We start from the raw sequence: 23552 nt of genomic DNA on the forward strand, positions 1-23552 counted from the left end.
GAGTTTGGCTGCTGACAGCCCACTTCTTCCTTGTTTGGAGATTTTCTTCCCGTATCTAAGTGAATGTTGGAAGTTCAGATAACAGCCTGCAAGATATCATGTTATCCAGCGTCTCAGAAGTCATCCAAAGTAGCCAAGGTTCCTGGAGAACCACTAGCAGAGCAGCACTTTACAAGATAGAGTGTGCTTTCCTGAAAAGACAGCAAGGAAAAAACAAAATTTAAAAAATTACCTCATCTCCACAATTACTTCCCCAGGTGCTTTACTTTTCCTAAAGTGCACACCAACACAACTGACCTTTCCTTTCAGTAGGACTGCACTGCTGCAGACAGGGCACTGCCTGCTTTCCCTTCTTCTGCTTGCAGATGCAATTAAATGGAGACACAGGAGCTCCTCAAAAGGAAATGTATGGCCCTGAGATCCAATATTCTGCTTGTGACTTGTTTGTGCAATAGCCAGAGCCATTCACCAGAGCTCGATCTGAAATCAAGGATTTATTCAACCAGGACAATCGATTGCTGTGACACATTCAAAGCAGCATGGGCTCGTGGGGCTGGGCCTTGGTTGCCAATACAAAATTGTGTGTAGGAGTTTTCTTCTACCTTGAGACCCGGTGACTCCATCCGGCAGACAGCAACCTGGCAGCTGCTCCATCTTCCAGCACAACGATGACCCAGATGAGATCTATATATCCAATATACACAGTTTCATGGCTGAGGAGGGCTGTGCCAGAGTGCTTAGGATTTTTTGGCATAAGCCTGGTCCCACTTAGCATTTTTATGAATGTTCCTGCTCCTGGATTCGTGCTGTAATGTAAAAATCGAAAGGGCACTCCTACTTGTAAGCTTCTGGACTTGATGGGTACAAGAGAAAAACCTGAAATTGATGCAAACCCATGACAAACCCTTGGTGCAAATGAGTGCAAAACTATCTCCAAAACGGAGACCAACACCAAATTGTGACTGACAATCCCTCCATGGGGACCTGTGGTGGTTGCAGCCTCACTCACAACACGTGAGCCCCCAAGGCTGGAGCTGCTAGCCTGGCAGAGAGCACTCAGCATTCCCTATCCTGACCAAAACTACTAAAGCAACACAGTGAAGGTGTTTGTGCAGCAGAGAGAAGGAAACCAGGATCTCACATCACTGAGTTTTCATCACTGCCCATTGTTTATGTGTTCTCTTCCACAGCTGCCCTCTGCAACCTCTGTCAGTGGTAGGTTCAGCTCTAACTGTGTTTCAACACCTGGAATTTTAAGACAACCTGATTTTGCAATTAACAACTCACAAGCAGCAAGTTCAATTCATCCAGGGACCCTAAGTAAACTGGCTGCCTGTTCACAGGTGATTAAAAACACTTATCTATAGTACTGACATAAAAGGGCCAGGGGTTGCATAAACATGTAAGTTAAAGAGGTACCAAAATATTAGTCATGACCTTGTTAAAACAGTTAATATGGCAAAACTCAGGCACGAAATAACCTATAAAATGAAATATGATTAGTGTCAAGAGCTAATCTTCCAAAAGCCCAAACAATGTGATGCAAAGGAGCTTTTAAAAGAAACCAAACAAACTCATTTTTCATTATCTTCTGCCATCTTATTATTTCACAAGTTAGAAATCCATTAGCAATTCTGCCAAGAACTAGATAGGCTGCTTGGTTATCTAACACTGAAACACTCACATCCCATGGCTATCTTGATGTCCCTGGGGAAAAAAAAAACAGGAAAAGCAATGGAGTAATAAATTATTATAACTGTTTCATTAAAACTTAGGACACTGTAATTTCCAAGTTTATTTGGTGTTATATTTAAATGAACCAAAAGGCAACATTGTACAGTAACATTATAAAATAAAATTATTACATAGTACATTAACCAAAGCCCCATTTAAATAAAAAATCCTAAAAAGTCATCTGGGGACATATCCTACTCTTGCTCTTCTGCACACATGATTTATTAAGCTCATTTAAAGCAGCACTCTTATTTTTAGGAAAAGCAAAATGGAATTTGCCCCCAAAATGGAGTATGTTTTCTTATAGTTTTTGCAGTTTCATTTTATCATGTGTAATATATCAAGTTTATAAGGCATAAATACGAAAAACAGTTCAATATGCTCATCATAATTTTAATTAAGTAATACAATCTAGGACACTTTTTCAATCACACCAAGGATTACAATGTACCTATAGCTTTAATTTCTTTTTTTTTTATACAAAAGTCTATCATATGGTATACAGTGTATTCTAGTTGGTAACTGGTTCACAAGGTGGATCACAATATTCTTGCAGGTTAATATGTCAGGATTTCACCTAGTTTGTACACTCTGTGCAGGCTTCCTCCTTCCCTGGCTGCTCTCCTCCAGCAGCAGCAGCAGCATCCCATTGCTCCATCTCCTTGCCTGTTTTCAGAAGGGCTCTGTGCCACATGTAAGTCCCACTGGCAATGGCTTGGGATGCACATCCCAGGGGTGCCAAGGAGCAGCCAGGGGCAACCAGGGAGTGGAGGAGATGGCAGGGCAGTGTCTCACAGAGGTGTTTGTGGAGCAGGGAGCCAGGATCTGCTGTCCCAGCTCCCCTCAGGCTCCTGGAGGGAACAAACCACAGTCTGATGTGTAAGGAAACCGCTGGCCAATGGAGTGGGTGCCACTGGCTGCTTGTGCAAAGTAAGGATGGGCAAAAGCACCTCAGTAAATTAGGAGGCAGCATGGATGTTTGGGATGTTGAGTGCTCGGGTTGGGCCAGCTTCACATCACCCACAGCTCCATAACCTGCAAAGCCTCCCCAGGATTTTGGGCATCTCTAATGCAAAGGTTCATCTGGTGCCAGTTGCACAGATAAACCCTGTGATCACTAACACCTCCCACACCCATCTCCTACCTCCCCTTAGGCTGATATTTTTTAAAATCTGATTACTGAGATGCCCTGTTGAAAGTGCTGCTGATTTGGGGCTGGGGGCAGCAGGGCCAGACCATTCATGGCAGTGCAAGAGGGGCTGGAGAGGGCAGGGGGTCTGTCCCCACTCCTCCTGCCCCTCCAAGGGTCTTGTCACTGCTGGTGTGGGCAGATGGGGGATTGACACTGTGCCCCCCCAGGACCACACCGCTCCCTCCAGCAGCCTGGAGGGGTGTCAGAGGGCTCCTGACATTACCTGAAACCAGAACAGCTTTTCCTACACAGACAATCACCTTAAATTGTGCACGAGGTAAACTGCAGAGCAGTGTCCTCAAGAGTGTTTTTCCCATGTCTAATATTAGATATCTTGCTGGCAGCTCTGAATTGTCCCCAGAGGTTTCTCTACCTGCCTATATTTACTATGCATGGATCCGAGCTCCCGTGCTCAGGTGCTCTGAATCACACCAAAGGCAGCCTAAAATAGACAGTGTGAATTGCTCTCTCCCTGCTGTGACTCCATCCCGCAGCATCTGGGAGGAAAGAGAAATTATCTTAGTATTGTGAATGGGCCAAAGTCACCAAATTTGGGTCAGGATTCAGGCCAGGCAGGCACAGGTTCTGTCTGTGGGCCTGCTCTTGTTCTCTATTTGCTGATGGGACGTCCAATCCTGTGCTTACAGTTATTTTTCTGATAGATCAACAGTCTCAGGAATCACCTATCCCTAAATAAAGCACAGCACGTGAGCAGCACATAAACAGCTCTCCAACTGCAGGAAAGAACTGACACACATCTAAAGTCACAACAAAGCCTTCACCTCCCACACACCCTTCCCTCAATACTTTTTTTAAACCAGTCAGAAACAGTGAGTGCAGCACATCCCAGAGAGCCAGAGGAAGGAGCATCCAGTGCTTTCTTAGCTGCTGTGTCATTGTGTAGGGAGGCTGCTTCTGAAAAAACCAAAATTACCCTACATAAAGAGCATTCACTAAAACAATCTCCTTTCCCTTGGAGGACCAGCAAGATCACATTATTTCCTGAAAATCCTTTTTTTTTTTTTCTTTTTTTTTCTATACTTGACAGAAGAGTAATACTGTCTGGGTTTTTTGCTTTCACTAACCATGACAGGCAATTTCTGTCCCAGCTTGAGAATTCCATCGAACCTGCTATTTGCATTTGGGATAAAGCCTCAAATGGGCATTTCCCATGGGATACAGACTGCTTGCTGTCCAGTAGATTCAACCATCATTCTTAAGTACATTAGCAAGAGGGAAGCAAAAGATCTCCCTGTGCTGAATGCATTGCACCAGCAGCAAGTTTCTGCCAGTGCTGAGGAATTGTGCCCTTAATGTAAGTGCTCAGTAACCACCAGCCCTGCTGCTTGAGGAGCACTTGGAACTGTATAGAAGGCTTGCAGGAAAAGGACCTCCATTAGTACCCATTATGCTGTGATTTATGTTATGGGCTTAAAATAGCAAAAAATTAAACAGTTCTATTTAACCTAGAGTCTAAAAAAAGGCACAAAGACTTTGTGGGGAAAAAAAATTAACTGTTCAGATTACATTTCCAAGAACTTTAACAGAGTGTTGCTTTGATTTGCCAGCTTTGCTTGCTGGCAGGAGTGAAATTGAGACAATTTCACTGTCTGCAGAGGTAAAGAATACCCTTTTGGCAAAGCAAGTTTGCCAGCTCTATGCAAATGTTATTCAACAGAAGTAACTAAAACCTTTTGTGATTGCTTTAAAACATAATCTTTTTGGTCTGCAGCACATTGCACTTAACTAAGTACTCAGTGATGATAGAGTGGGTCTTAGGGCAAGACCAAATACAAAGAGCCCTTTTTAATCTGAACGTAGGAATGAACTCTGTTCACAGCTACAGTCTGCTTTCGAACAAATGATCACTAAATACATAAATACTATAAAATAAATACAATACATTCAGAGTTTTCAACACTGCAGAGAGCTGTTAAGACTTCCCTAGCTCCTCAATGTAATGCATATAGAGCATTCCCTTCTATACAGTGCTACTCCATGTACCCACACCTCCTTTAAATGCAACATAGCTCAGACAACTTTCCTCTCTTGCCTGGATTCTCATCAGTCTCTGATTCTGTAAAACATTATATCATTTCTTTAGGAAAAAAAAAATATTGCACTTCTAAAAATGCATAAAAATCGAACCGAGTTCCCATTAACTCCACCACACAGTCTGTTATTTAAAATAGGACTTTTCCAAAAATGTATCTCTGCTTGTTCTGCGTTCTGCCTCCGTTCTCCACCGGGATATCCTCAGAACATTGTCCCTTAGCGAACTCCTGACAGTTTTGCCAGCAGCCATTAGACACACAGCGTGAGCTATCCGAGACACAGGTGCTGGGAGCCACAGGTGTGTGCCCAGGCTCAGGATTTCATGGTGCAGATGGGAACCACAATGACCAGGATAACCGTGCAAGCGGCCGCTGCGATCAGGGCAGCGATCTTGCAAACCTTTGCCCTCCTGAACTCAGCTTCTTTCCGTTTCAACAAGGAATCGTAGCCAGGAGTATAAATGTCTTCCATCCAGTACTCTAAGTTGTTTGGGTTTAAAGATTCTTGAGTCTAAAAATTAAAAGGAAACACTTGTTAATTGTCTGGGGTCTGCCATTAATAAAAAAAAAAGTGAACAAAGCAGATGTATGCAACTGCACCTGGATCTGCTGTCAGGATAAAGTGGGTTAGTGCCACTTCTCACACCCCTTCATCTCCTGGTCCCAGTTCCATAAAGCTGATGAAAGTGGTAAAAAAATACTGCAAAAAATAGACCCCTGCAACAGTGAGATCCTGCTCCAAAATCCCTCACGTACCTCTGATTTACCGGAAACTTCGTCATCTTGGATGGCATTTAAATAAGATCTCTTTAATCTGCTTGACAGCAGAGGTGTCAGCAAGCGCCGGCCTGTTACTGCTAATAATTTTTAAATTATTAAAGCTCAGCTGATGGGAAAGGTTCTTAATATATGCTCCTCATGCACTACATTTTATAAAGCTAACCCTAATTTCGTCACCGTGACTTGCTTGCAGGGCCTGATAACCCAGCCCCATCCAGCACCCAGCCCTGCTGCAGGGGCAATTTACAGACCCCTCCTCTGGAACGGCATTGCCTGGGGACACAGGCAACCTGCAGAACTTCATCAGTATTTCCATCTGAATTACTTATTTTTAATGTCTTACAGCTCTTAGTTCCTAAGTATTTATGAGCTCTTAAAGCTCTCCATTTCAGCCTTGCTTGTTTTTTCCCCCTTCAACCTCTGTGTTAGAGGAAAATGAGGGGAAAACTGGGCAAACCCAAACACTACACATTATATTGAACTTATCAGCAGAAAGGAATAAAGCAAAAAGAACATTCTGAAAAATGACAGCATTTCCACAAAACTGTCTTCTTTATCTGATGCTCCAAAAGCCCATTTCTTAAAAAAAAAAAAGAAAAAAAGAAAAAGATTCCATATAAAAATATTACAGTGGGAATACCCTAACACACACCATTTGTGTGCTTGTAACAGTCCTGATCCAAAGCTTGCTGGACTCTGCAAAGAAACTCCAGCTGACTTGAGAAGGATTTGACTAATCCTTTAGCCTTTAATTGACTAATTCAGATTTTGTGGATTTTTTTTCAAGCTACTGGCTGAAACTTTGCTTTTCCTGATAGCAGCATTTGTTTTATGTAAAGAACTACTAAAAGAAGTGATTCTATAGCTATCTCAGAAATAAACAATTAAAAATGAGCAATGGATTTATGATCATTTAATGGACACCTCTATGATAGTGTTAGATGCTGAAACAGAGGCCATCAACCACACCTGTGATTGGATCTTTAGGGCTTTGAATGACCTGTTTCAGCCTTGTGAAAAAAAGGCAGCAATCTCATCTCTAAAGGCATCAGAAAATAGCCTGATACTGTTTGATCCCAGTGGATCATCATACACAAAGCAAAGCAATGAATCTCACACAGAGCCCACACCTGGGACAAGCTTTGGGCCTGCCTAGTTTTTCAATTTCTTTTTTTGGAGGAAAACCCAGCAGAGTTGTCAGGCTCCAGGAGAAATTTTAAGTAAACAAAGGTAGAAAAATCCCAAAGATAGGCATAGTATGCTTCAAGGAAATTGCAGTTTTGGACCCGTCTGCCTTGGCATTGACCTTTTAACTACTTCAGAAGGAAGATACATTATTAAAAAGGCCCATTACTGTTAATCAGCTTCCTTTCCCATTTCATTGCCAGACGTAGGAATGTTCATTAAGGCATAATGTATTTACTTTCAGTTCTAATAAACTTAATCACTGGGAAAAAAACCCCCACTCATCAGTCTGTGTCTATTTTTTAAGTTTGTCAGTAAGCTCCATTATAAAGTCTAGACATGGGCTTTGCAGGGTAGATGCAATTCTGACAATCTTTTTGGAGGGAGAGAATCAAACCGGTAAACTTCTATCACCTTTATCCTAAAGATAAATGATGGCAATAAGCCGATTTCTCTGGTTTGCTCACAGTCATGCAGAGCTGCTTACAGAGGACAAAACAGCCCAACGAGGAGCAGATGGAGAGCACTTCTCCCAGAGGGGCTTTGCTTCCAAATATCACCTCCCTTATTGCCTCACACAGCAGGTAAGTGATGCTTTGTGACTGCCTGCTGCAGAGGAACTTCTTCCAGCCCATTCCTACTCTAGCATACAGCCTGCAATGACAAGGTTAGGAATTTAGTAAGCCTTCTAAAGCTTTTAAGACCCAAAAAGCAGCAGAGAGCTAAGGCAAGATGCAGCCTGCTCCCTGTGCTTCTTGGTTTCTCTCTGTGCACTTTAGCCACAGCAAGGAGCAGCGGCTGGTGAGGACAGGGAAGTTTGCACGTGCCAAGCAAGGAGGTGAATTTGTTGTGCACAAATTCCTGCACAAACACTCATGGGAGTTGCACTACAGCACTGTGTGGGGATGGTTTCAAATCCAAATCAGCCAGCTGAGGGTCCTGAGGCACAGCATCCTGATGCTTTCCGAGGGATTAGTCTGATGGGTTTGGAGCTGGCTTAGGTACCTCAGCACTGAGCCACTGAGGGCTGGCATGGAGCAGCAAAGTCTCAGACTCTTCCAGGCTGCTTCCCCTGGCAGACAAGCTTGGAGACAAGCAGACTCTCCCCATGAGCACGGCTGCATCCCACAGAACCCAAAATGCCTGAGGTCAGCACCAGACCTCCCCACTGGTCCTACACTCTACTGTCAAAGTGCATATAAAGCATACACAGTTATCTGCACATCAGTGTGCATTTCATTGTGCAACACATTTCGGGTTTTGAGACCAAGAAATGCAACATTTCTTTGGTCTTTATGCATTTTGGATGTCATCCTTCAGGTCTCCTCTTTAAACCCCTGCTCAGATATCTTCCTTCCTAAAAGATGTGTTGAGTTTATCAGACTACACAGAGTAACCAGTGTGGGTGCTCATTTTATGTCAGGTTTGTGATTTCATGTTGGGAAAATGTTAATGCAAAATTTGAATGTGTCTCCTCTGCCTGTTGCACAAGAGCCTGCACACCTACAAGCTGAACCAAAATGCAAACTAGACACAGCATTAGTTGCCTGGCTGGTTTCCAACAGCCACTTCAAAGCTTCCACAGTGACGTGTTTCAAAACCAGTCATGGTATTGAACATCTACAAGTATTTGATGTCTTGTGTTCCTAGTAAAATGGAAAAAAACCCCAAACCTAACATTGCAATTACCTGTGAATAATTCAGAGACAGAGAAAAAGGCAGCAGTCCCAGCAGTGCTCCTGCACCACTCTGCCTTGATGCAGTTAGGGACCAGCTCACCTCTGCACTCCCTTATTCCCCAACTCTTTTTTACAGCTACTAAAGCCACGATGGCTTAGAAGACATATCCCCATTGCAGAAAAAGCTGGGAGCATCAGCCTGTCAAGGATCACCATTCAGAAACAAAACATTCACATTCTTCATTGTCCCTGGCCAGGACGGATAGGGATCAGCAAGATTAGAGGCTCAACAATCCACAGCTCTTTCCTGAGCTATCCAAATCCCTTCTTAAATGCATATTCTGGCAACATCCATTTGCAATCAAGCCATTCAAATTAAACAAATGAGACTCACTTGTAGATCCAAGGCTGCAATCTTGCCTTTATCCCCCGAATTTCTCGTGTATTCCTCTATGGTCCATGATGGCTGGGCACGTTTCACTTCAGCCAGCTCTGTCAACCTCATGTCTGTGTAGAGAGGGTTGCTTTTCATGTGTGACTTGAGTGATGCAGGGTAGGGATGAGGACTAAAGACTTGTTCAATCAAGAAAGCATCTTTTGGCTGTTTAGAGAGTCTATGTGGCTGTGGGATTTCATATTGCCTGTCTGCCTGCAATAGGGTTTAAAAGAATTTGAGAGAAAAAACAAGACTATGAGGGAGTTAAACACAAAAGACAGAGATATTCCTTTCAGAAGCACCATATGATAAAAAATAGACCAGCTAGGATAAACGTTTTGGATGGCCTTCGTCCATTTGCCCACCTTCTTCTCACAAACAAACCAAAGAGGTATTGAGGTATTTTACAGACACAACTCCAACACGAACACAATGCTGACACAGCAGAAGAAATTAAGGGTTTGTGCTGTTCAGAGATTAAAAAAAAATATTCTGAAAATGGCCCTGACATCCAGAGAAGCCCAGCTGATCTGCAAAAGCTGAGAGACACAAGCAGGCTTCCAGGTTTCTGCTTCAGATGAAATCCTAACATGAAGTATTCTTCAGGGATGCCCCCGGCCTGACACTGCAGCATCTATGGTACCATGCAGTGTCAGCCACAGGCCACTGAAGGAGTCTGGGAGGGATTCTCAAAATCAGCATGCCATCCTAAGCAAAGCAGTATACACAAAACCAAGGTTTGGGCTGACTAAGGACGGCCTTCCTCCCCCTCTGCAGTCCAGCAATAACCCACAGTTTGTGGTTTCTTGTTCACCCAAACACACTTCTTTCCACCAAACCTCTTCCTCTCTGTTCTCGACCTTTCTCTGCCCTCACACCCCGTTGTAAGAAGGCACAGCATGCCTATGATGTGGTCACAACTGACAAGGGGCTGCAGGACCCCCTCCCCAAACAGAAACAAGCACCCACCCCGTGCAGTTTCACAGAGCAGCCCCCAGAGCCCTGCACAAGGGCAGCCAGGACATCCATGGGGTCACTGAAGGGGGCACAGGGAAGCTGCTGGGAGGATGGGCAGAGTTTTTCTGCCCAGCCAAACCAAGAGCACAGCTACACTGCAGTTCCACAACAGGAGGCTTAAGACTCATTTAAATGACCATGAAAGTCAGATAAAGAGAACATAACTACAATGAGCATCTCACAGCACACATACAAGGGTTTTTTTCCTTGAGGGATTTGAATCCATGAATCTATTTGGTTGGCTTTTAAATATGTACATACTTCTCTGATAAAAGCCATCACAATTCAATTTCAAAATATCCCTTCTAAAACAATCACTAGACAATTTCAATTTTCCCCACACCCTTTTCACCAAGGTAATTACCAGGCCTCCTTATATTGCTGCAGATGATGAAGAATACCATCGCCTTCCCAAGATGTCACCCACATTACCACCCTTTGTTTGCAAAAAAGCAAAGTTTTTGAGAAGCAACTTGGCCATTTTGCAGCTGCCAAGCAAGAATCTACAGGTACAAAATCACTCAATTATGATAACAATAAAGGCAGGCATAACATGGCAGGGCAAAGCATTGTCATACCCCGAGGCTTGTGATGACTATGGAAGGCATTCATAACCACATTATTTTTAAGCATTTATTATTTGAGTTAAAGTTGAAATTACCTCTTTAGATTTCCTGTGCCAGTCCTTATTTTCTCCTCCATCTCTCTCTTTCACCTCCTCCTCTGTAATGCCAACTTGGTTGGTGTAAGTAATAGCTCTCCAGTCTCGGGGAGAGTTTGAAATACTTGCTATTTTGGATTCAGTTGCACTGTTTTCTTCTGTTAGTGATCTTGATGATCTCCTAGTAAACAAACTTTTTTTTAAGGCTTTTACTCGAAGACTCTCGCTATTACTTCCACTGGCATCTGAACAGCACCATTCTGGATTATTTTCCAGTTTGCTTCCATGAGGAGTATTGTGGCACTGAAATATCTGCGGGGAGTTGCTCTCATCTGACGCAGCGTCGCTTGTCAAAGAGTTGAGATCTATTTGTACACTGACCTTCTCTGGCTGCTGGATTTTTTGATCCAGCTTGCTTAATTTTCCCAGGACTTGAGAGATTTCTTCTCGGACACCTGAGAGAGATTCCAGTTTCTTCTCTATTTCACCAATCCTCAAGACTAATTTGCAGACACTCGTTTTCAGTTCATCATCTGTGTTACTGACATCTGTCCTGACCACTTTATCCAGTTTGTTACAGGCACTCCCATTGGAGATCTTAGTCAAATTGTGCTCAGGTGAGCTCTCACAGTCTGATTTATGCACCTGAGACAAGGAACCAGTGCTGTTGTAGCAGGAGGACTGCATCACTCCCGTGGACCCGCTGATACTCATGTCATCCAAAAACCTGAAAATGTCACTGATGTCATCGCTCACGATTTCAGAGTCGTCATCCGACTGCTTCAGAGAGTGCCGCTCGCCGTACTTGGCTTGGCCTGCTGCACACAAATCCTTGCATTTCTTGTGCTCCAGAACCTGCTGCTCCGTTTGTGTCCCAACACTCATGGTCCTGTCAATGCTTAAGATCTGGACAGAAGTACAGTTAATGCTTTTATCCTTAAACTTTTTGACTGGCTCATGTTTCTCCACATCTAGAATGGAAGGAATTTCCTTAGGTTTATGCCCGTTGGGTTTCACAGCATAGCTTGTCTGCATAATCGGCTGCTGATCCTTTGCGTTTAGGTAGGACTGATGCCTGTCAACTGAAGGAAAGTTTGGAGGCGGGTTGCTCGAACTCTGGTATCGTGGTTTCTCTTCAGACTGCTTCCTATTAAAAAATGAGCGTTCAAAGTCAGGGACCTCCTCAGTATTTAAACTCCAGCTTTTAGCTGGCCAGGCAGTTTGCTTGGCTGGCTTTCCAGTCCACTTTTTGGTTTCCTGTGGTCCAAGAACAGTAGTTGGGCCAAAATATGTTGAAGCTTGAAGATCATCTAAACTTTCATGCTTCACTCGCCTTTTGTCCGGTATAGGAGAATAAATTGGATTCAAGTACTGGCTGCTGTATGGCATTTCAAAGCTATGGTTGAAGAAAGTCTGCTTAGAGCTTTCTTTCCTGTTCTGAGGCTCTCTGTGTCCATCTTCTGGTGTTTTGTTGGATGGTATTAAGTTGGGAGATATAGTAATCAGATTATGAAAATCTTCTTTGAATATATTTCTTTTCTGGACACACGACTGCATCATGAACGGCTCGTCATTTGATATGAAAGTTTCTTTTAAGCCTGCACTTATAGGCAAGGAATCCTGGTCTGAAATAGATTCATTTTCAATGTTCATGGGGAAATATGTACTCTGCATCTCACATGGTGGGGACGTGGCGATGGAGTAGGACGCCAGTGCCTGCAGCCTGTCCAGAGAGGCAGCCCGGCCCTTCATGTCCTTGTTAACACCGAGCAAGAAGTTGGGTTCTGATGAGGGGAGGAACTGCTGGCAGTCTTTGCAGTCCATCTTTCTGCATTTTGAAGACCTTCTGACTGGAAAGCCCCGGTTAAAGTCCTGGTCGTTGAGCTCACAGTTGGGCACACAGTCAGGCACACAGTCTGCCATATTGCAGATCTCTGTGTCAGACCTGCAGGACTCAAAGGACTCCTTCTTCTTCACTTTGTGCCTTGCAACTGGAAGCTTCTCCTTGGCCACTCCCCCGTTCATTTGTATGAGGTTGAATATTGTTACTATATCTGCTGCAACCATGATTTTCTTTGATTGCTGATTGTTTACAGTGCATCTCATTTTGTCTTTGAACAAAGTCGCTGGGAAATTAGGATCCAGGCAAGCAGTGTAAAACAGCACACTTCTGAGCTTGGCCAACTGGGATAAATCAAACCTTGCACAGAGGGACTTGCAGAGATCCTGGTAAGAAACAGTATTCTGCTTTGTGTCCAGCTCCTCCAATATCTTCACCAGGAAGAGTGAGGATTCCTGGTTGGACTCCATGGCTTAAGCGTATTTTGTCGTTTAGCCTGGAAACCACGTTCCACTTCTACAGCAACACAAAAGAGATTGTAAGTCACCCACAGATAATACCCAGAGCCTTGCTACCCAGCCAGAGATGGGGCCTGACTCCCTAACCATGCCGTCCAGGGCTTGCTTTTATAACCCATCCTCATGTTCTGAACCTCAGGCTGCAATCCTAGCATCCAATAAGTCAATACTTAAACAGAATCAGGGTTTTATCCGGGAAGGCTCCTTTATGCCAATGTCTACTAAAGCAACCAAGTGAATAAACAGAAGAAGCTTTGCAGAGGCTGAACTGATGGCAGATAGATAATAGCCTGCACAGAATTTCAGCACAGAATTTCTTACCAACTTATGAGAGGTTCAAAGTACAGTTTGAGCATCAAATTGTCTGCAATAATTCCAGTCCTAGCCTAACCAGGGCTGATCTACTGTACCATGACATGTTTTCATATCTGAATGCAAATGGCTCTGAAGATTTTCTGTCAATAAACTTCTGACATGTTTTTAGAAGTTATCTGAGAACATAATTGCCATCTTGCTTATTTTAAACCATTATTTTCTCCTCGGCTCTGAATTATCTCCTTTGGATACTTTGACATATTTTTTTCCAGAAATACCTTAAGTATAAGATTCAGGGATGGAAAATTTGCCAGGTCCCATGGGAAAAGTCTGTGTGGGCCCTGTTTCAGCTATAAAAGTACAAAATTTAGCAAAGAACAGAAGGAGTTAAAAAAAATAAATCTTACTGAACCTTGAAACCAATCCAGAAGATGCTAGAGGGCTGGCTGCCAATCAGGATGGATTTGAAGACAGAGAAATATCAAGGACAGAGAACATCCTTTTCAGTGATGTGCTCCCAGTGAAGCCTAGAAGTGCATTTCCATTCACCATCCCGAAATGACAGGGCAGAGGTGAAGAGCAAAAACTTCACATTTATGTGGATAACAGGAATAGCTTGAACAAGCACAGCTAACACTAGCAAACATCTTCGGGAGAATATAAACCCCTGCACTTTCAGAACTGAAACCAACCTTTAGCTATTATGGATTAGGAAAGGATGTTGATGATTTTTCATCTATCTATTGTGAATATCCTTGTCAGCGTCTCTGCTGTTGGCTACTAGGAAAGACAGAGCACAGGATGATGAAGTCTGCCAATTGCTATGTTTGGTCACTCTGTCTTTGTTATTCTTACTGATGGGAATGACAAAAATCTTCTCCGTTTCCCAAAAAGGTTTCTTATCTTCCCCCATTCACTGCCACCCTTAGGTGACCCCTGGAACTGGCCTCTCCTCCATCAAGTGCAGAATATCCACCCAAATGGCAGAGCACTGAAGTCAACATTGCAAGGTTTATTATTACTCATTCTAAAAGGCACCTTCTGGTCAAAACCCTCAGGACTCCTGAGCACCACTCCAGAATCCAGGGCTCCTGTTTCATCTCCTGCCCTGACATTACACATCAGTGATTTCTATCAGTGTCAGAAGCCAGAGTACTTCGGCTGTCATAACAAATAGTTACCCAAAAGAATAGGAAACAAGTCTCCATATGAACTCGGTTGTTTATTTAAATAACATCTCTCTACTGTGTGTGATCAGGAGCTGAGCAGCAGCAATGTGAATGTATTTCTGTGATTGTCAACACAGCTCTCAGAAAGCAATGGCTACAGGGATTTTCCAACACCTCTGCTGCATGCATGTTTGCTTTTAAAGCTCCTGTATTATGCATAGCAGCACAACTCTTCTGCCAGCTGACAAAGGAGAAAAAATGTTTTACTGTTCTGTGCTCAGCTCCAAGAAGTAATGCAAAAGGCTGGAGGAGGGTGCTTTTTTCCTCAGCAGAGCGTGCTTGGAGGCACAGCCTCTTCCACAGCCTGCCTTTGTATTTCTCTGACATGTCACCATTAATGATGCTCCCATGCTAGGTCCAAACTTTGTTAGTTACCACCAAGGCTGCCAAGTTCTCACAGAATAAACTTCACGTGTGGAGCTCAGAGACATTCCCAGCTGACGGGGGGCTGGCATTCCAAGTCAATTTTCTGCATGTTATAAATCTCCCACTTGGGACAGGAGTGAAAATATGTCTTTTTGTCACCTCCAGGCTGAATACCACCAAAGCAACTACTTCCTCCTATTTGTAAATTCACAGCTTCTTGCCAACCCCTCACCTGGATACACATTTTCACAGCCTGATGCACACCCTGCACTGGCCTGCCAGCAGCCTGCCTTCTCCCCACTCACACTCCTCCTAAATCACCCAAGTAGCCAGTTTGCACTAAGGTATTTTTGAAAAGTGTCAACCCGTTTTGTTCCCCACCTTTCTGTCTTTACTCTCTCATCCCAGTAAGGATATCCTAGGTACAGCTTCTTGAAAATTGTTGCTTTGCACCAAGCCATTCTTTGCGTCACCAGAGGTTTTAACTTCAATTCAGGTTTCTAAACACTATGAATCTGGTAAAACTCAGGTGCAGCCTGATTTACAAGGCTGCTGAGTGATGACAAGCTCAGTAAGTTGAGTGGAAGCCCTGCTGCATACCCCCAATCTCATGGTACTTAGCACCAACATGGACCCTTGTTTTGGGGACCCCAATCCATTCACAAGCAGTAAGGCAGAGGCACTGAACACAGACCCAAAGCAGGAGAGCTCAGCTAGGCTGGGTTAGCTCAGTCCCAAGACTCACCCTGTGCTCCCAGACCCAAGCCTGGCAGGTGACAGTCAGCTATAAAGCAGCAAGAGGTCAGGGAGGTGACAGAGGCTTTGAGACAAAGATGACCAGGAGAGAGCTGAACCTGCTCAGGTGGGAATTCAGCCAGTTCGTTCAACTGAGGCTCAGCTATGGGAGGTGGAAACTGAAAAGGCAGGTTGCAAACTCAGATATAGGCCTTGAGGAAAAGAAAGATAGCTAGGAGCTGGAATAATTTCTTCTTTGCCCCTTGGCAGTTCACAAACAGCTTTTTGGTGTGAGGGAATTTTAGGTGTGAAAGATATCTATGGGCTTCAGCCTGAGCATGGAAATTGGTGCTCCCTTGTGCCAGAGCTTCAGAAACATTGCTGCTAGTGGAGCATCAACAGATTGGGGCTGTGAAGAACAGGATGTACTATCCCTAAGGATAATATACAAGGGCCTTGGAATCTTGTTTCCTGGTTCAGGGATGTAAAAACCTGGTGCCAAAATTTTTAGTGGCACATTAAGCTCCTCTGCCTCTTGTCAAGCCTCCTAACAGCCTGCGACAAAGACAGGTGCTTCTTGGCAGGCCACCCCAGGAGCTGCCACATCTCGGGTGCCAAGCACTTGGCCATGCACCATCTCAGCCATTATGTCCACGTTCATTCAGTATCTCTCAAAGCAGGACCAGAATAGAGCTAGACGTGGCACAGAAGTGCAGAGCTCTGAAATGAGCACAGGAAGGCCTTTTAAAGAGGGTACAGGGTCACGAAGCAGTCAAAAGCAGCAAAGCAAATGGAAGCACCCACAGCAAGAGCAGCAGCACAGGGTCTCCTCAGATGGCCTCAATTCCACCAAGGTCCTCGTGCCTTACCCTCACTGCCAGCAGCCACACACATCCTCCACCCCTCCTCAAACTGACTTTGGTCTCCAGACACGTGGAGCTCCCCAGACAAAGGGATGGGATCTGGCTTATTTATCTTCACCGAGACCATCTCTGACCAAAGGAGCCACTTAACATTTCATCCTTAATGATTTTGTTATATTAACATTGGAAGGGTCGCTTTGACTCAGCTTCCCAAGATTTGACATTTGCTGCTCTAATGGCACAATTATATCCCAGCATGGGCTCGCAGAGCATCAGATTGCACAGCCAGTCGATGGGGGCTGGCTCTGCTTGCACGCAGATGAGCTCCAGACTTACCACAAATCGATGTCTTCTTGTCCTGCACCAGGAGCAATGAACTGAGCTCTCATCTTACCACTAACCCACTGTCTCAGCCTCTGGAGGAGAAGTCCAAGAATATTGCAATTGCAAGCTCCATCCTCAGAGGAGCCTCTGCTGCGCAAAGGGAATATACTGTTCTATTTTCTGGTGTCTTTAGGAACCAAGCCTCCATGAAAACTCTCCCCTGTGGTTCTCCAGACCAGGGGAACCTTCAGACTCTTTCATGCATTTTGCTTCCTTGCAGGAAAGCCAGAATGCACCTCCCATCCTTACCACCTCCCAAATCAGCAGTGGGGTGGGGGTGGTCCCCTCATCTCCTGCCTGCCCTATATATTTGCTATCCACAGGAATTCATGAAATTAGTACTGCTTCCCAGTTGCCCTGGCTGCTTTCCTGTGACTCCTTCAGCCAAACCTTGCCCTGCCAAATGGTCTAAGGGCAGCACACATTGGGACAGATAAACCCCAGCAGAGGATTCAAGAGACAGTCCCACCACTCGACTTCCCTGAGCAGCTGCAGGGTGGCAAGGTGCCCTGCACGAGTCTGAATCATGGCCACTGGCACACAGACCACGTTATCTTCCTCTCTTATTTCCTGCTTCATTTCCTTCCCTGTTCTTTGTGCCACTGACATTTGCTCTCCCCATTTCCCCAGTCTCCACAGCAGGTGCAGCTAGCACACAGATGTGACTGCTGGAGTCACCGTTTCCCCTCTCCCTTTGATTTGCCAGCCAAGAGGGAAACAGCATCCTCGTTTTGTTCCCCCCACGGTGACGGACGGGCCACCCCAGAATGCCACCACGGCAACACAACAGCAGAGTGATCCTTGCATAAATCCCCTCAGAAAGAGCCAGCTACTCCAGCACAGCAGAACATTAATACAGAGCCAGTAATATGCTGTTTTACTATTAACTTGAGCTCATAAATCATTCAGCCTGCCTTCCCAACACCAGATACTATAAAACAAGGCAGGCAACGCTTGCCTCACATGAAATGTAACCCGTCGAGACGGAATTCAGGTTTTGCTTTCTCCCACACTCATAAGTCCATTTCTCTGTCAAAACATTAAGAAATTTTCGATGAAGGAATGGAGACCTCGAGCCCCATCTGGCTTCCACTGCACACAGACAAGGGAGCTGGCACTCAGGGAAACAATGCCCATTTCCACACACCTTATTCCTCCTCCTCCCTCCAGCCTTCTGCTGCTCATTAAAAAGAAAACTAAAACACACACTTTGGAGCCCTGCCGGTGCAATGGCAACTGCTCCTCTCCACCTTTCATTGACAAGTCCTCCTGACCAGTCTGCCATAGGCTGTCTCCTCCGGACCGTCTCCTTGGCTGCGCAGGAGCAGGGTGGGCTCAGTCCCTGGGGCAGGTGGAGGTGGGTGCTGGCTCCCTGCCTCGCTGGTGTGGTTTTGATTCACTCCTTCAGAGCCGAAGGGAAGGAGCACCTGCATGCCGGGAGCTCAGGGTGCCTGTGCACCCGCTCTCGCCAGCGGCTCGCTGCTGCTGTGCGCGGGAAGGATGCACACCCTGCACCTTCCCGGGCACCCGGCTGCCAGCCTCCTCTGAGGGTCACCGGGGGTCGCTGGGAAGAGCAGGGGAAGAAGCTGCTGTTTTCTGGCTCTCATCTTGGATGAATGAGCCCTGGAGAACCGCGCTTTACAAACCCAGCTCCTTACCAGAGGCAGGCTCTGCTGTAAAAGGGCTCTGCACAACACTTCAGCTTCCCCAACACCCCAGAATTCAGCGGTTTTTAAAGGATCTGAGTGCCTAAATTAATAGGGAACTTGTGGATAAAAGCAGTGGACCCTCATGGCTGTGCAAGAGCTCAAGTCGAACAGGGTTTGCCATTGATTTTTCTTGCACAGTAACATTAGGCTGATTATTTGCATGGTTCAGTTATGCAATCCAGGTTAAGGTATCTCTACAATCTGGGAAAGTGCAAACAATAATTCTAAAACTGTGAAATAAATTACTTGAATTTTTACTGCATCATGTACTCTTGATTATTCTTTGCCAACTCTTGGCCCATTCAGACACACACAGATACTGTCCTCCCAATACATTATTAGAGCACATCCAATGCATGTTTTTACCGGAATTTTTTGTATAAGGAGACACCATTAAAAATAGTGACAGACAAACACAAAAAAGTCTAATTGAATTAAATGTGAGCAATTTATCCCATCTGTGAGCAACCTGGATTTTTGCACAGCAAGTCTGTAACAATCTCACTGGCACCCTGCTCCCTTGCCCTGGTGGTCCAGTTTCCCTGATCCCCATCCCTTCTGACTCCGTTTGGGGGTTGGGGTCCCTGAGGCTCAGCCCGAGGGTCACCCACTTGCCCCTCTCGGGCAGATCCGGATGTGCGAGACTAAAGTGGAGCTGCCAAAGTCCCAGACGGAGTTTCACGATTTTGGAGCACCCCCTTTCCTAGAGAGCTTAACAAAGAGGCAGGACCCCGGGGCACCGGTGGGGCCACGGGGGCTGAGCGGTCTCTTACCTGCACTTACTCCTCCTTCTCCCAGCCCGGCGGGGGGAGCCGGTGCTGAACCCGCTCCCGGGCACCCCCGGGTGCTCAGCGCATCCCCGGAGCTGGAGAGCGGGGGGCTCCCGTCCTCGGCGCCCCTCTCCCCCAGCGCACCGCCCCGCGCCCCCTCCCGCACCTGGGGCTCACCTGCGGGCTCCGCCTGCCTCTGCCGCGGGGAGCGCGGCCGTCAGAGCCGGGTCTGCCGCTGCAGCAGCCGCTTCCCGGCCAGCAGGAGGAGGAGGAGGAGGAGGAGGAAGAGCCCGAGCCTGAAGCCCCAGCAGGATGCCATAGCGCCGGGCTGCGCTGACAAAGGCGGCAGCAGGTTGGCATGGGAGGAGGGACAGAGGGGAGGGAGGGGAGGAGAGAGGAAAGAGAAGGAGGGGAGACGGGAGGGAGGGGGCTGCACAGGCCGAGCCTCCCCGCACCGCCCCCCGGTCCCGCAGCCGCGGCGGGGCTGCCCCGGCCGGCCCCGGGCGCTGCGGCAGCGGCTCCGCAGGGACCGGGCGCGGTGGGAGGCGGAGGGGCCGAGACTCCGCTTCCCTAAACCGCTATATCCCGATTATTTTCATTATTCGGGTGAGTCCCGGCGCTCCTCGGGGCGGGGAAGAGCGCTCGGTCCAGCCGCAGCGGCAGCCCCGCTGTCCGGGCGGGGGACAGCTCCTGGCGCAAAGGCGGGCAGGAAAGGGGATGCCCGGAGGGAAAGGAGCCCGACTCTTCCCAGCCGGGCACACGGACAGCAGCAGTCTGAGGAGGAGCGGCTGATGGAGCTGGGGCTGTTCAGCCTGCAGGAAAGGCGAGGCAAGGGTGACTTTATCGCTCTTTACAACTCCCTGAAAGGAGCTGGTAGCCAGCTAGGGGTCGGTCTCTTCTCTCAGGTAACAGGCGATAGGGCAAGAGGAAACGGCCCCAGGTTGCAGCAGAGGAGGTTGAGGTTGGATATTAGGAAATACTTCTTCACTGAGAAGTGAAGGCTGGCACAGACTGCCCCGGGAAGCGGTGGAGTCACCATCCCTGGAGGTACTTGCAGAATGTAGATGTGGCACTTGGGAACACGGTTTCGAGGTGGACTTGCCTATAGTGAGTGAACACTTGGACTTGATCTTAGAGGTCTTTCCCAACCTAAACAATCTGGTGATTCTGTGACAGCCTCCCGTGCCCACCTCGCACGCCCAGAGCCCACCCTGCATGCCCATGGCCCCCGGGGCACCAAGGCCACCAATGCACACCCTGTACTGCAGAGCTGCCCTCAGGCAGCTGGTCCTTGCAGGGATGGGGTCTGGCCGTGCAGGAAGGGGCTGCACGGTGTGGGAGTCCCCACCCCAGGTGTGCTGTGGTACGCGTGCCGTGCCCACGACACGCACGCTTCTCTGTCTCTCAGGCAAGGTCTGACCTCAGTCCCAGCGCTGCCTCTGCCCCTGCTGCTGGCTGGCTCGCCACGCCACACAGAAATACTGCAGAGGGTTTTTAATAGAGGTGTTGCTGGGTGAAATAAAGCAGTGAGATGTCAAAGGCTCGACTCCTGTCACTTGCACTCTTTGGGGAGCGGACTGTCAGCTTTCCTTTCCCAGATGAACTAATTTGAAGGGTTGTATGCACAAGTACACCACAGCCCTCAGACCCTTATGGACAAACTGGCCTAAGACTATGTGGTTTACTTATTCTGACAATCTTGGGAACAGAACTCTCTGCTTTCCTGAGAAAAAACAAGGAGTCAGGAGGGGTTTTTTTGTTTAAAACCTACTGACGTGCAAGTACTTCCACTGACTTTGAAGAATATTGTGTGGGATTCGGTGTATACATAATATCTGTAAAGACACTTAACACACACAGCAGCTAATACAAGAGGAGAGGATAAATATACATCCTTGGAAATGGAAGAAAAACATGTTTATACTACATTATTCTTACCACTACTTAACAGCATTAAAAGAGGGAGTGTCCTTGGGTCCTATTTTCCATGCCTTTGTCAGATTTTTTTGTCTATAAGTATCCATTTACTTGCAAATTTCACGGCTGGGTGATTTCAGCCCTACACCACTTCCTAGAGTATATGCCTTCAGGTCATCACAACAGTCAGAACTCTCCGTACCCTTCAGAACTGCACACGCCAGAGAATAAATAGAAAACATTTCTTACCCTTAGTTCAGGTCTAGCTAATCTTACTTTGTTTTCCCTAGGTTCTAAGAGGTTTCCAGAGCTGGCTCCCATAGCTGCCACCAGAGGGAAATTTGGTGACTTCGCCTTTTGCCTTCCTTGTTTGCACCTCAGCACGCAGAAATTACATTTAATTGATGGCAAGGGTTTCATTATCTTTTTGTGGGCTGTGACTAGCAGCATATAATTAGGAATCACCTGCAAAAATTGGTTTGAAACAGTTAAACACGGTGCAGACCCAATATACACAAGTGTGTTGATTTTACACTGGGAGTGTGTCCCAAGGGCAGCAGGGCTGGCTCCCCTTGGGGCTGGGGAAATCCTCTCTGAGCACTTGGTCTGCTGCAGGTCTGCAGGGACACCTGCCCCCCTCCCTTTCCCTTGCTTTCCAGTCTGGACTCCAGCTCTCCTCCTTCCCCAGGCCAGATCTGACAGCCGCTTCAGTGGGAATTTCGTCCAAGAGGAGAGCATGGATCAGCTCTCCCTGTCCCCATTCTCCATCTAATTTTAGCACCATCAACTCCTGTCTCCCCTCGCCACCTTTCCTTGACATTTCTGCTTTGTTCTTCACTCTTCTTTTCCCTTTCATCTTCTCTTTCCTTCAGCAGCTGGCACATTTACCTTGTCTGGCTCCCCCATAGCTTCCACCTTCCCTCCAGGCCTCCAGCTTCCTTTCCCTCTGCTTCAGCAACTCCTTCCAAACTAAACAGGTGAGCCACAGGATGCAGATGTCTCCTCGAGCCAGGGGTGTCCAGGACTGAGCACCAGTCCCAGTTTGATTGGCACCAGTCCCAGGTTGATTGGCATCACAGTGCTGCAGAAATAGTGCCCAGCTCCTCACAATCTCTGCCCTACGTAGCACAGCCCTAACATAAAGGTATTTCAGCCCAATTAGGTTGCCAGGGCCAGAGCATATTCCTCATTTATACGTGATGCCAATTCCAGCTACACAAAAATGAATGCTTTGCCACTGTCCTCTCTCACAGCAGCAATGGTGCTTTTTATTTGTGCACAGGAATAGTTCCATAGGGCTGGAAACACTGAAGCTGATGGATGGAGAACGGGAAACTGATGTTGAGGGTAAGGTCTAGGAAAGAAAACCTACCTTTCTCATCACTGCAACACTCACTAGATATTTCTCTGAAATTTTTTGGCTCCCTTTCCATGTGAACAACTCCCTGTGCAGGGGCAGGTTTTTTCCACTCATGTCTTATCCACAGTCTCCTGCAAAATTTCCTCTCTGTTGCAACCCCTCCAGAGCAGTGTGCATCCAAGGACTCAGCACAAACATCAGCAAGCCCGGGCTCAGGGCTCTCACTTTGCCTTTCCTCGTGCCAGTGGCTGCAGCACCACACAGCTGCTACGTGCTCCTCCTTGCAGAGACTCATACAAGTATTTATAAATTCAACCCAAGCTGCTTGTCCCACTGACAGCAAAGGGACTGCCCCAAGGGCTCATCTAAAAGCATGAACAAGTCTTCATGCAGAAATTCTTTTCTTCACCTTCTTTATTGTGACCTCTGGGCAAATTTGTGCCTTTAGAAAAGCAAGACCAAAAACCCATCAGTCAACTTGGTGTTTTAGTTGCTTCCAGGAGCCCCCAAACCATTTCCTGGTGAATCTCTTTCACTAAGACGTAAAAGAAAACAAATTTCATTAAATGGGACATGACTTTACCTAGCACCTTCTTTGACACAGACATTTCTTAAACAGCTGGCAGCATTCTAATGGTATTGAGCTGTAGAAAAAACAGTCCTTTGCCAATATCACCTTTAGTGCAGAGACTAGTTTATATTTTCCAGTGTTCCAGTAGCAAGCCCTTAATCTCTTCTGGGTTTGCTTTTAAGAGAAAGAGAATATCTAAAGCCCAAAGCATAGCCTGTGCTGGGAGTACAGTTAGTT

The 23552-nt window shown here is 46.5% G+C and overlaps 1 protein-coding gene across 2 annotated transcripts; it reads right to left on the reverse strand.

The window, feature by feature from the left end:
- Window positions 1-1747: 1747 nt before the first annotated feature.
- On the reverse strand, window positions 1748-19831 carry MINAR1 (membrane integral NOTCH2 associated receptor 1). 2 transcript variants are annotated; one of them, XM_038147464.1, is made up of 4 exons: window positions 19645-19831; window positions 10739-13094; window positions 9019-9273; window positions 1748-5491 (listed from the first exon to the last, which is right to left on the reverse strand). In XM_038147464.1, exons 2-4 carry the CDS (start codon window positions 13046-13048, stop codon window positions 5294-5296), a joined length of 2763 nt encoding a protein of 920 aa, XP_038003392.1. In that variant the 5' UTR covers window positions 13049-13094; window positions 19645-19831; the 3' UTR covers window positions 1748-5293. The 2 variants fall into 2 exon arrangements, with proteins under 2 accessions (XP_038003392.1, XP_038003393.1); XM_038147465.1 differs by lacking the exon at window positions 19645-19831 and adding an exon at window positions 19471-19636.
- Between the last annotated feature and the right edge of the window lie 3721 nt (window positions 19832-23552).

This window comes from Motacilla alba, chromosome 10, assembly GCF_015832195.1.
Source record: "Motacilla alba alba isolate MOTALB_02 chromosome 10, Motacilla_alba_V1.0_pri, whole genome shotgun sequence".
NCBI lineage: Eukaryota > Metazoa > Chordata > Aves > Passeriformes > Motacillidae > Motacilla > Motacilla alba.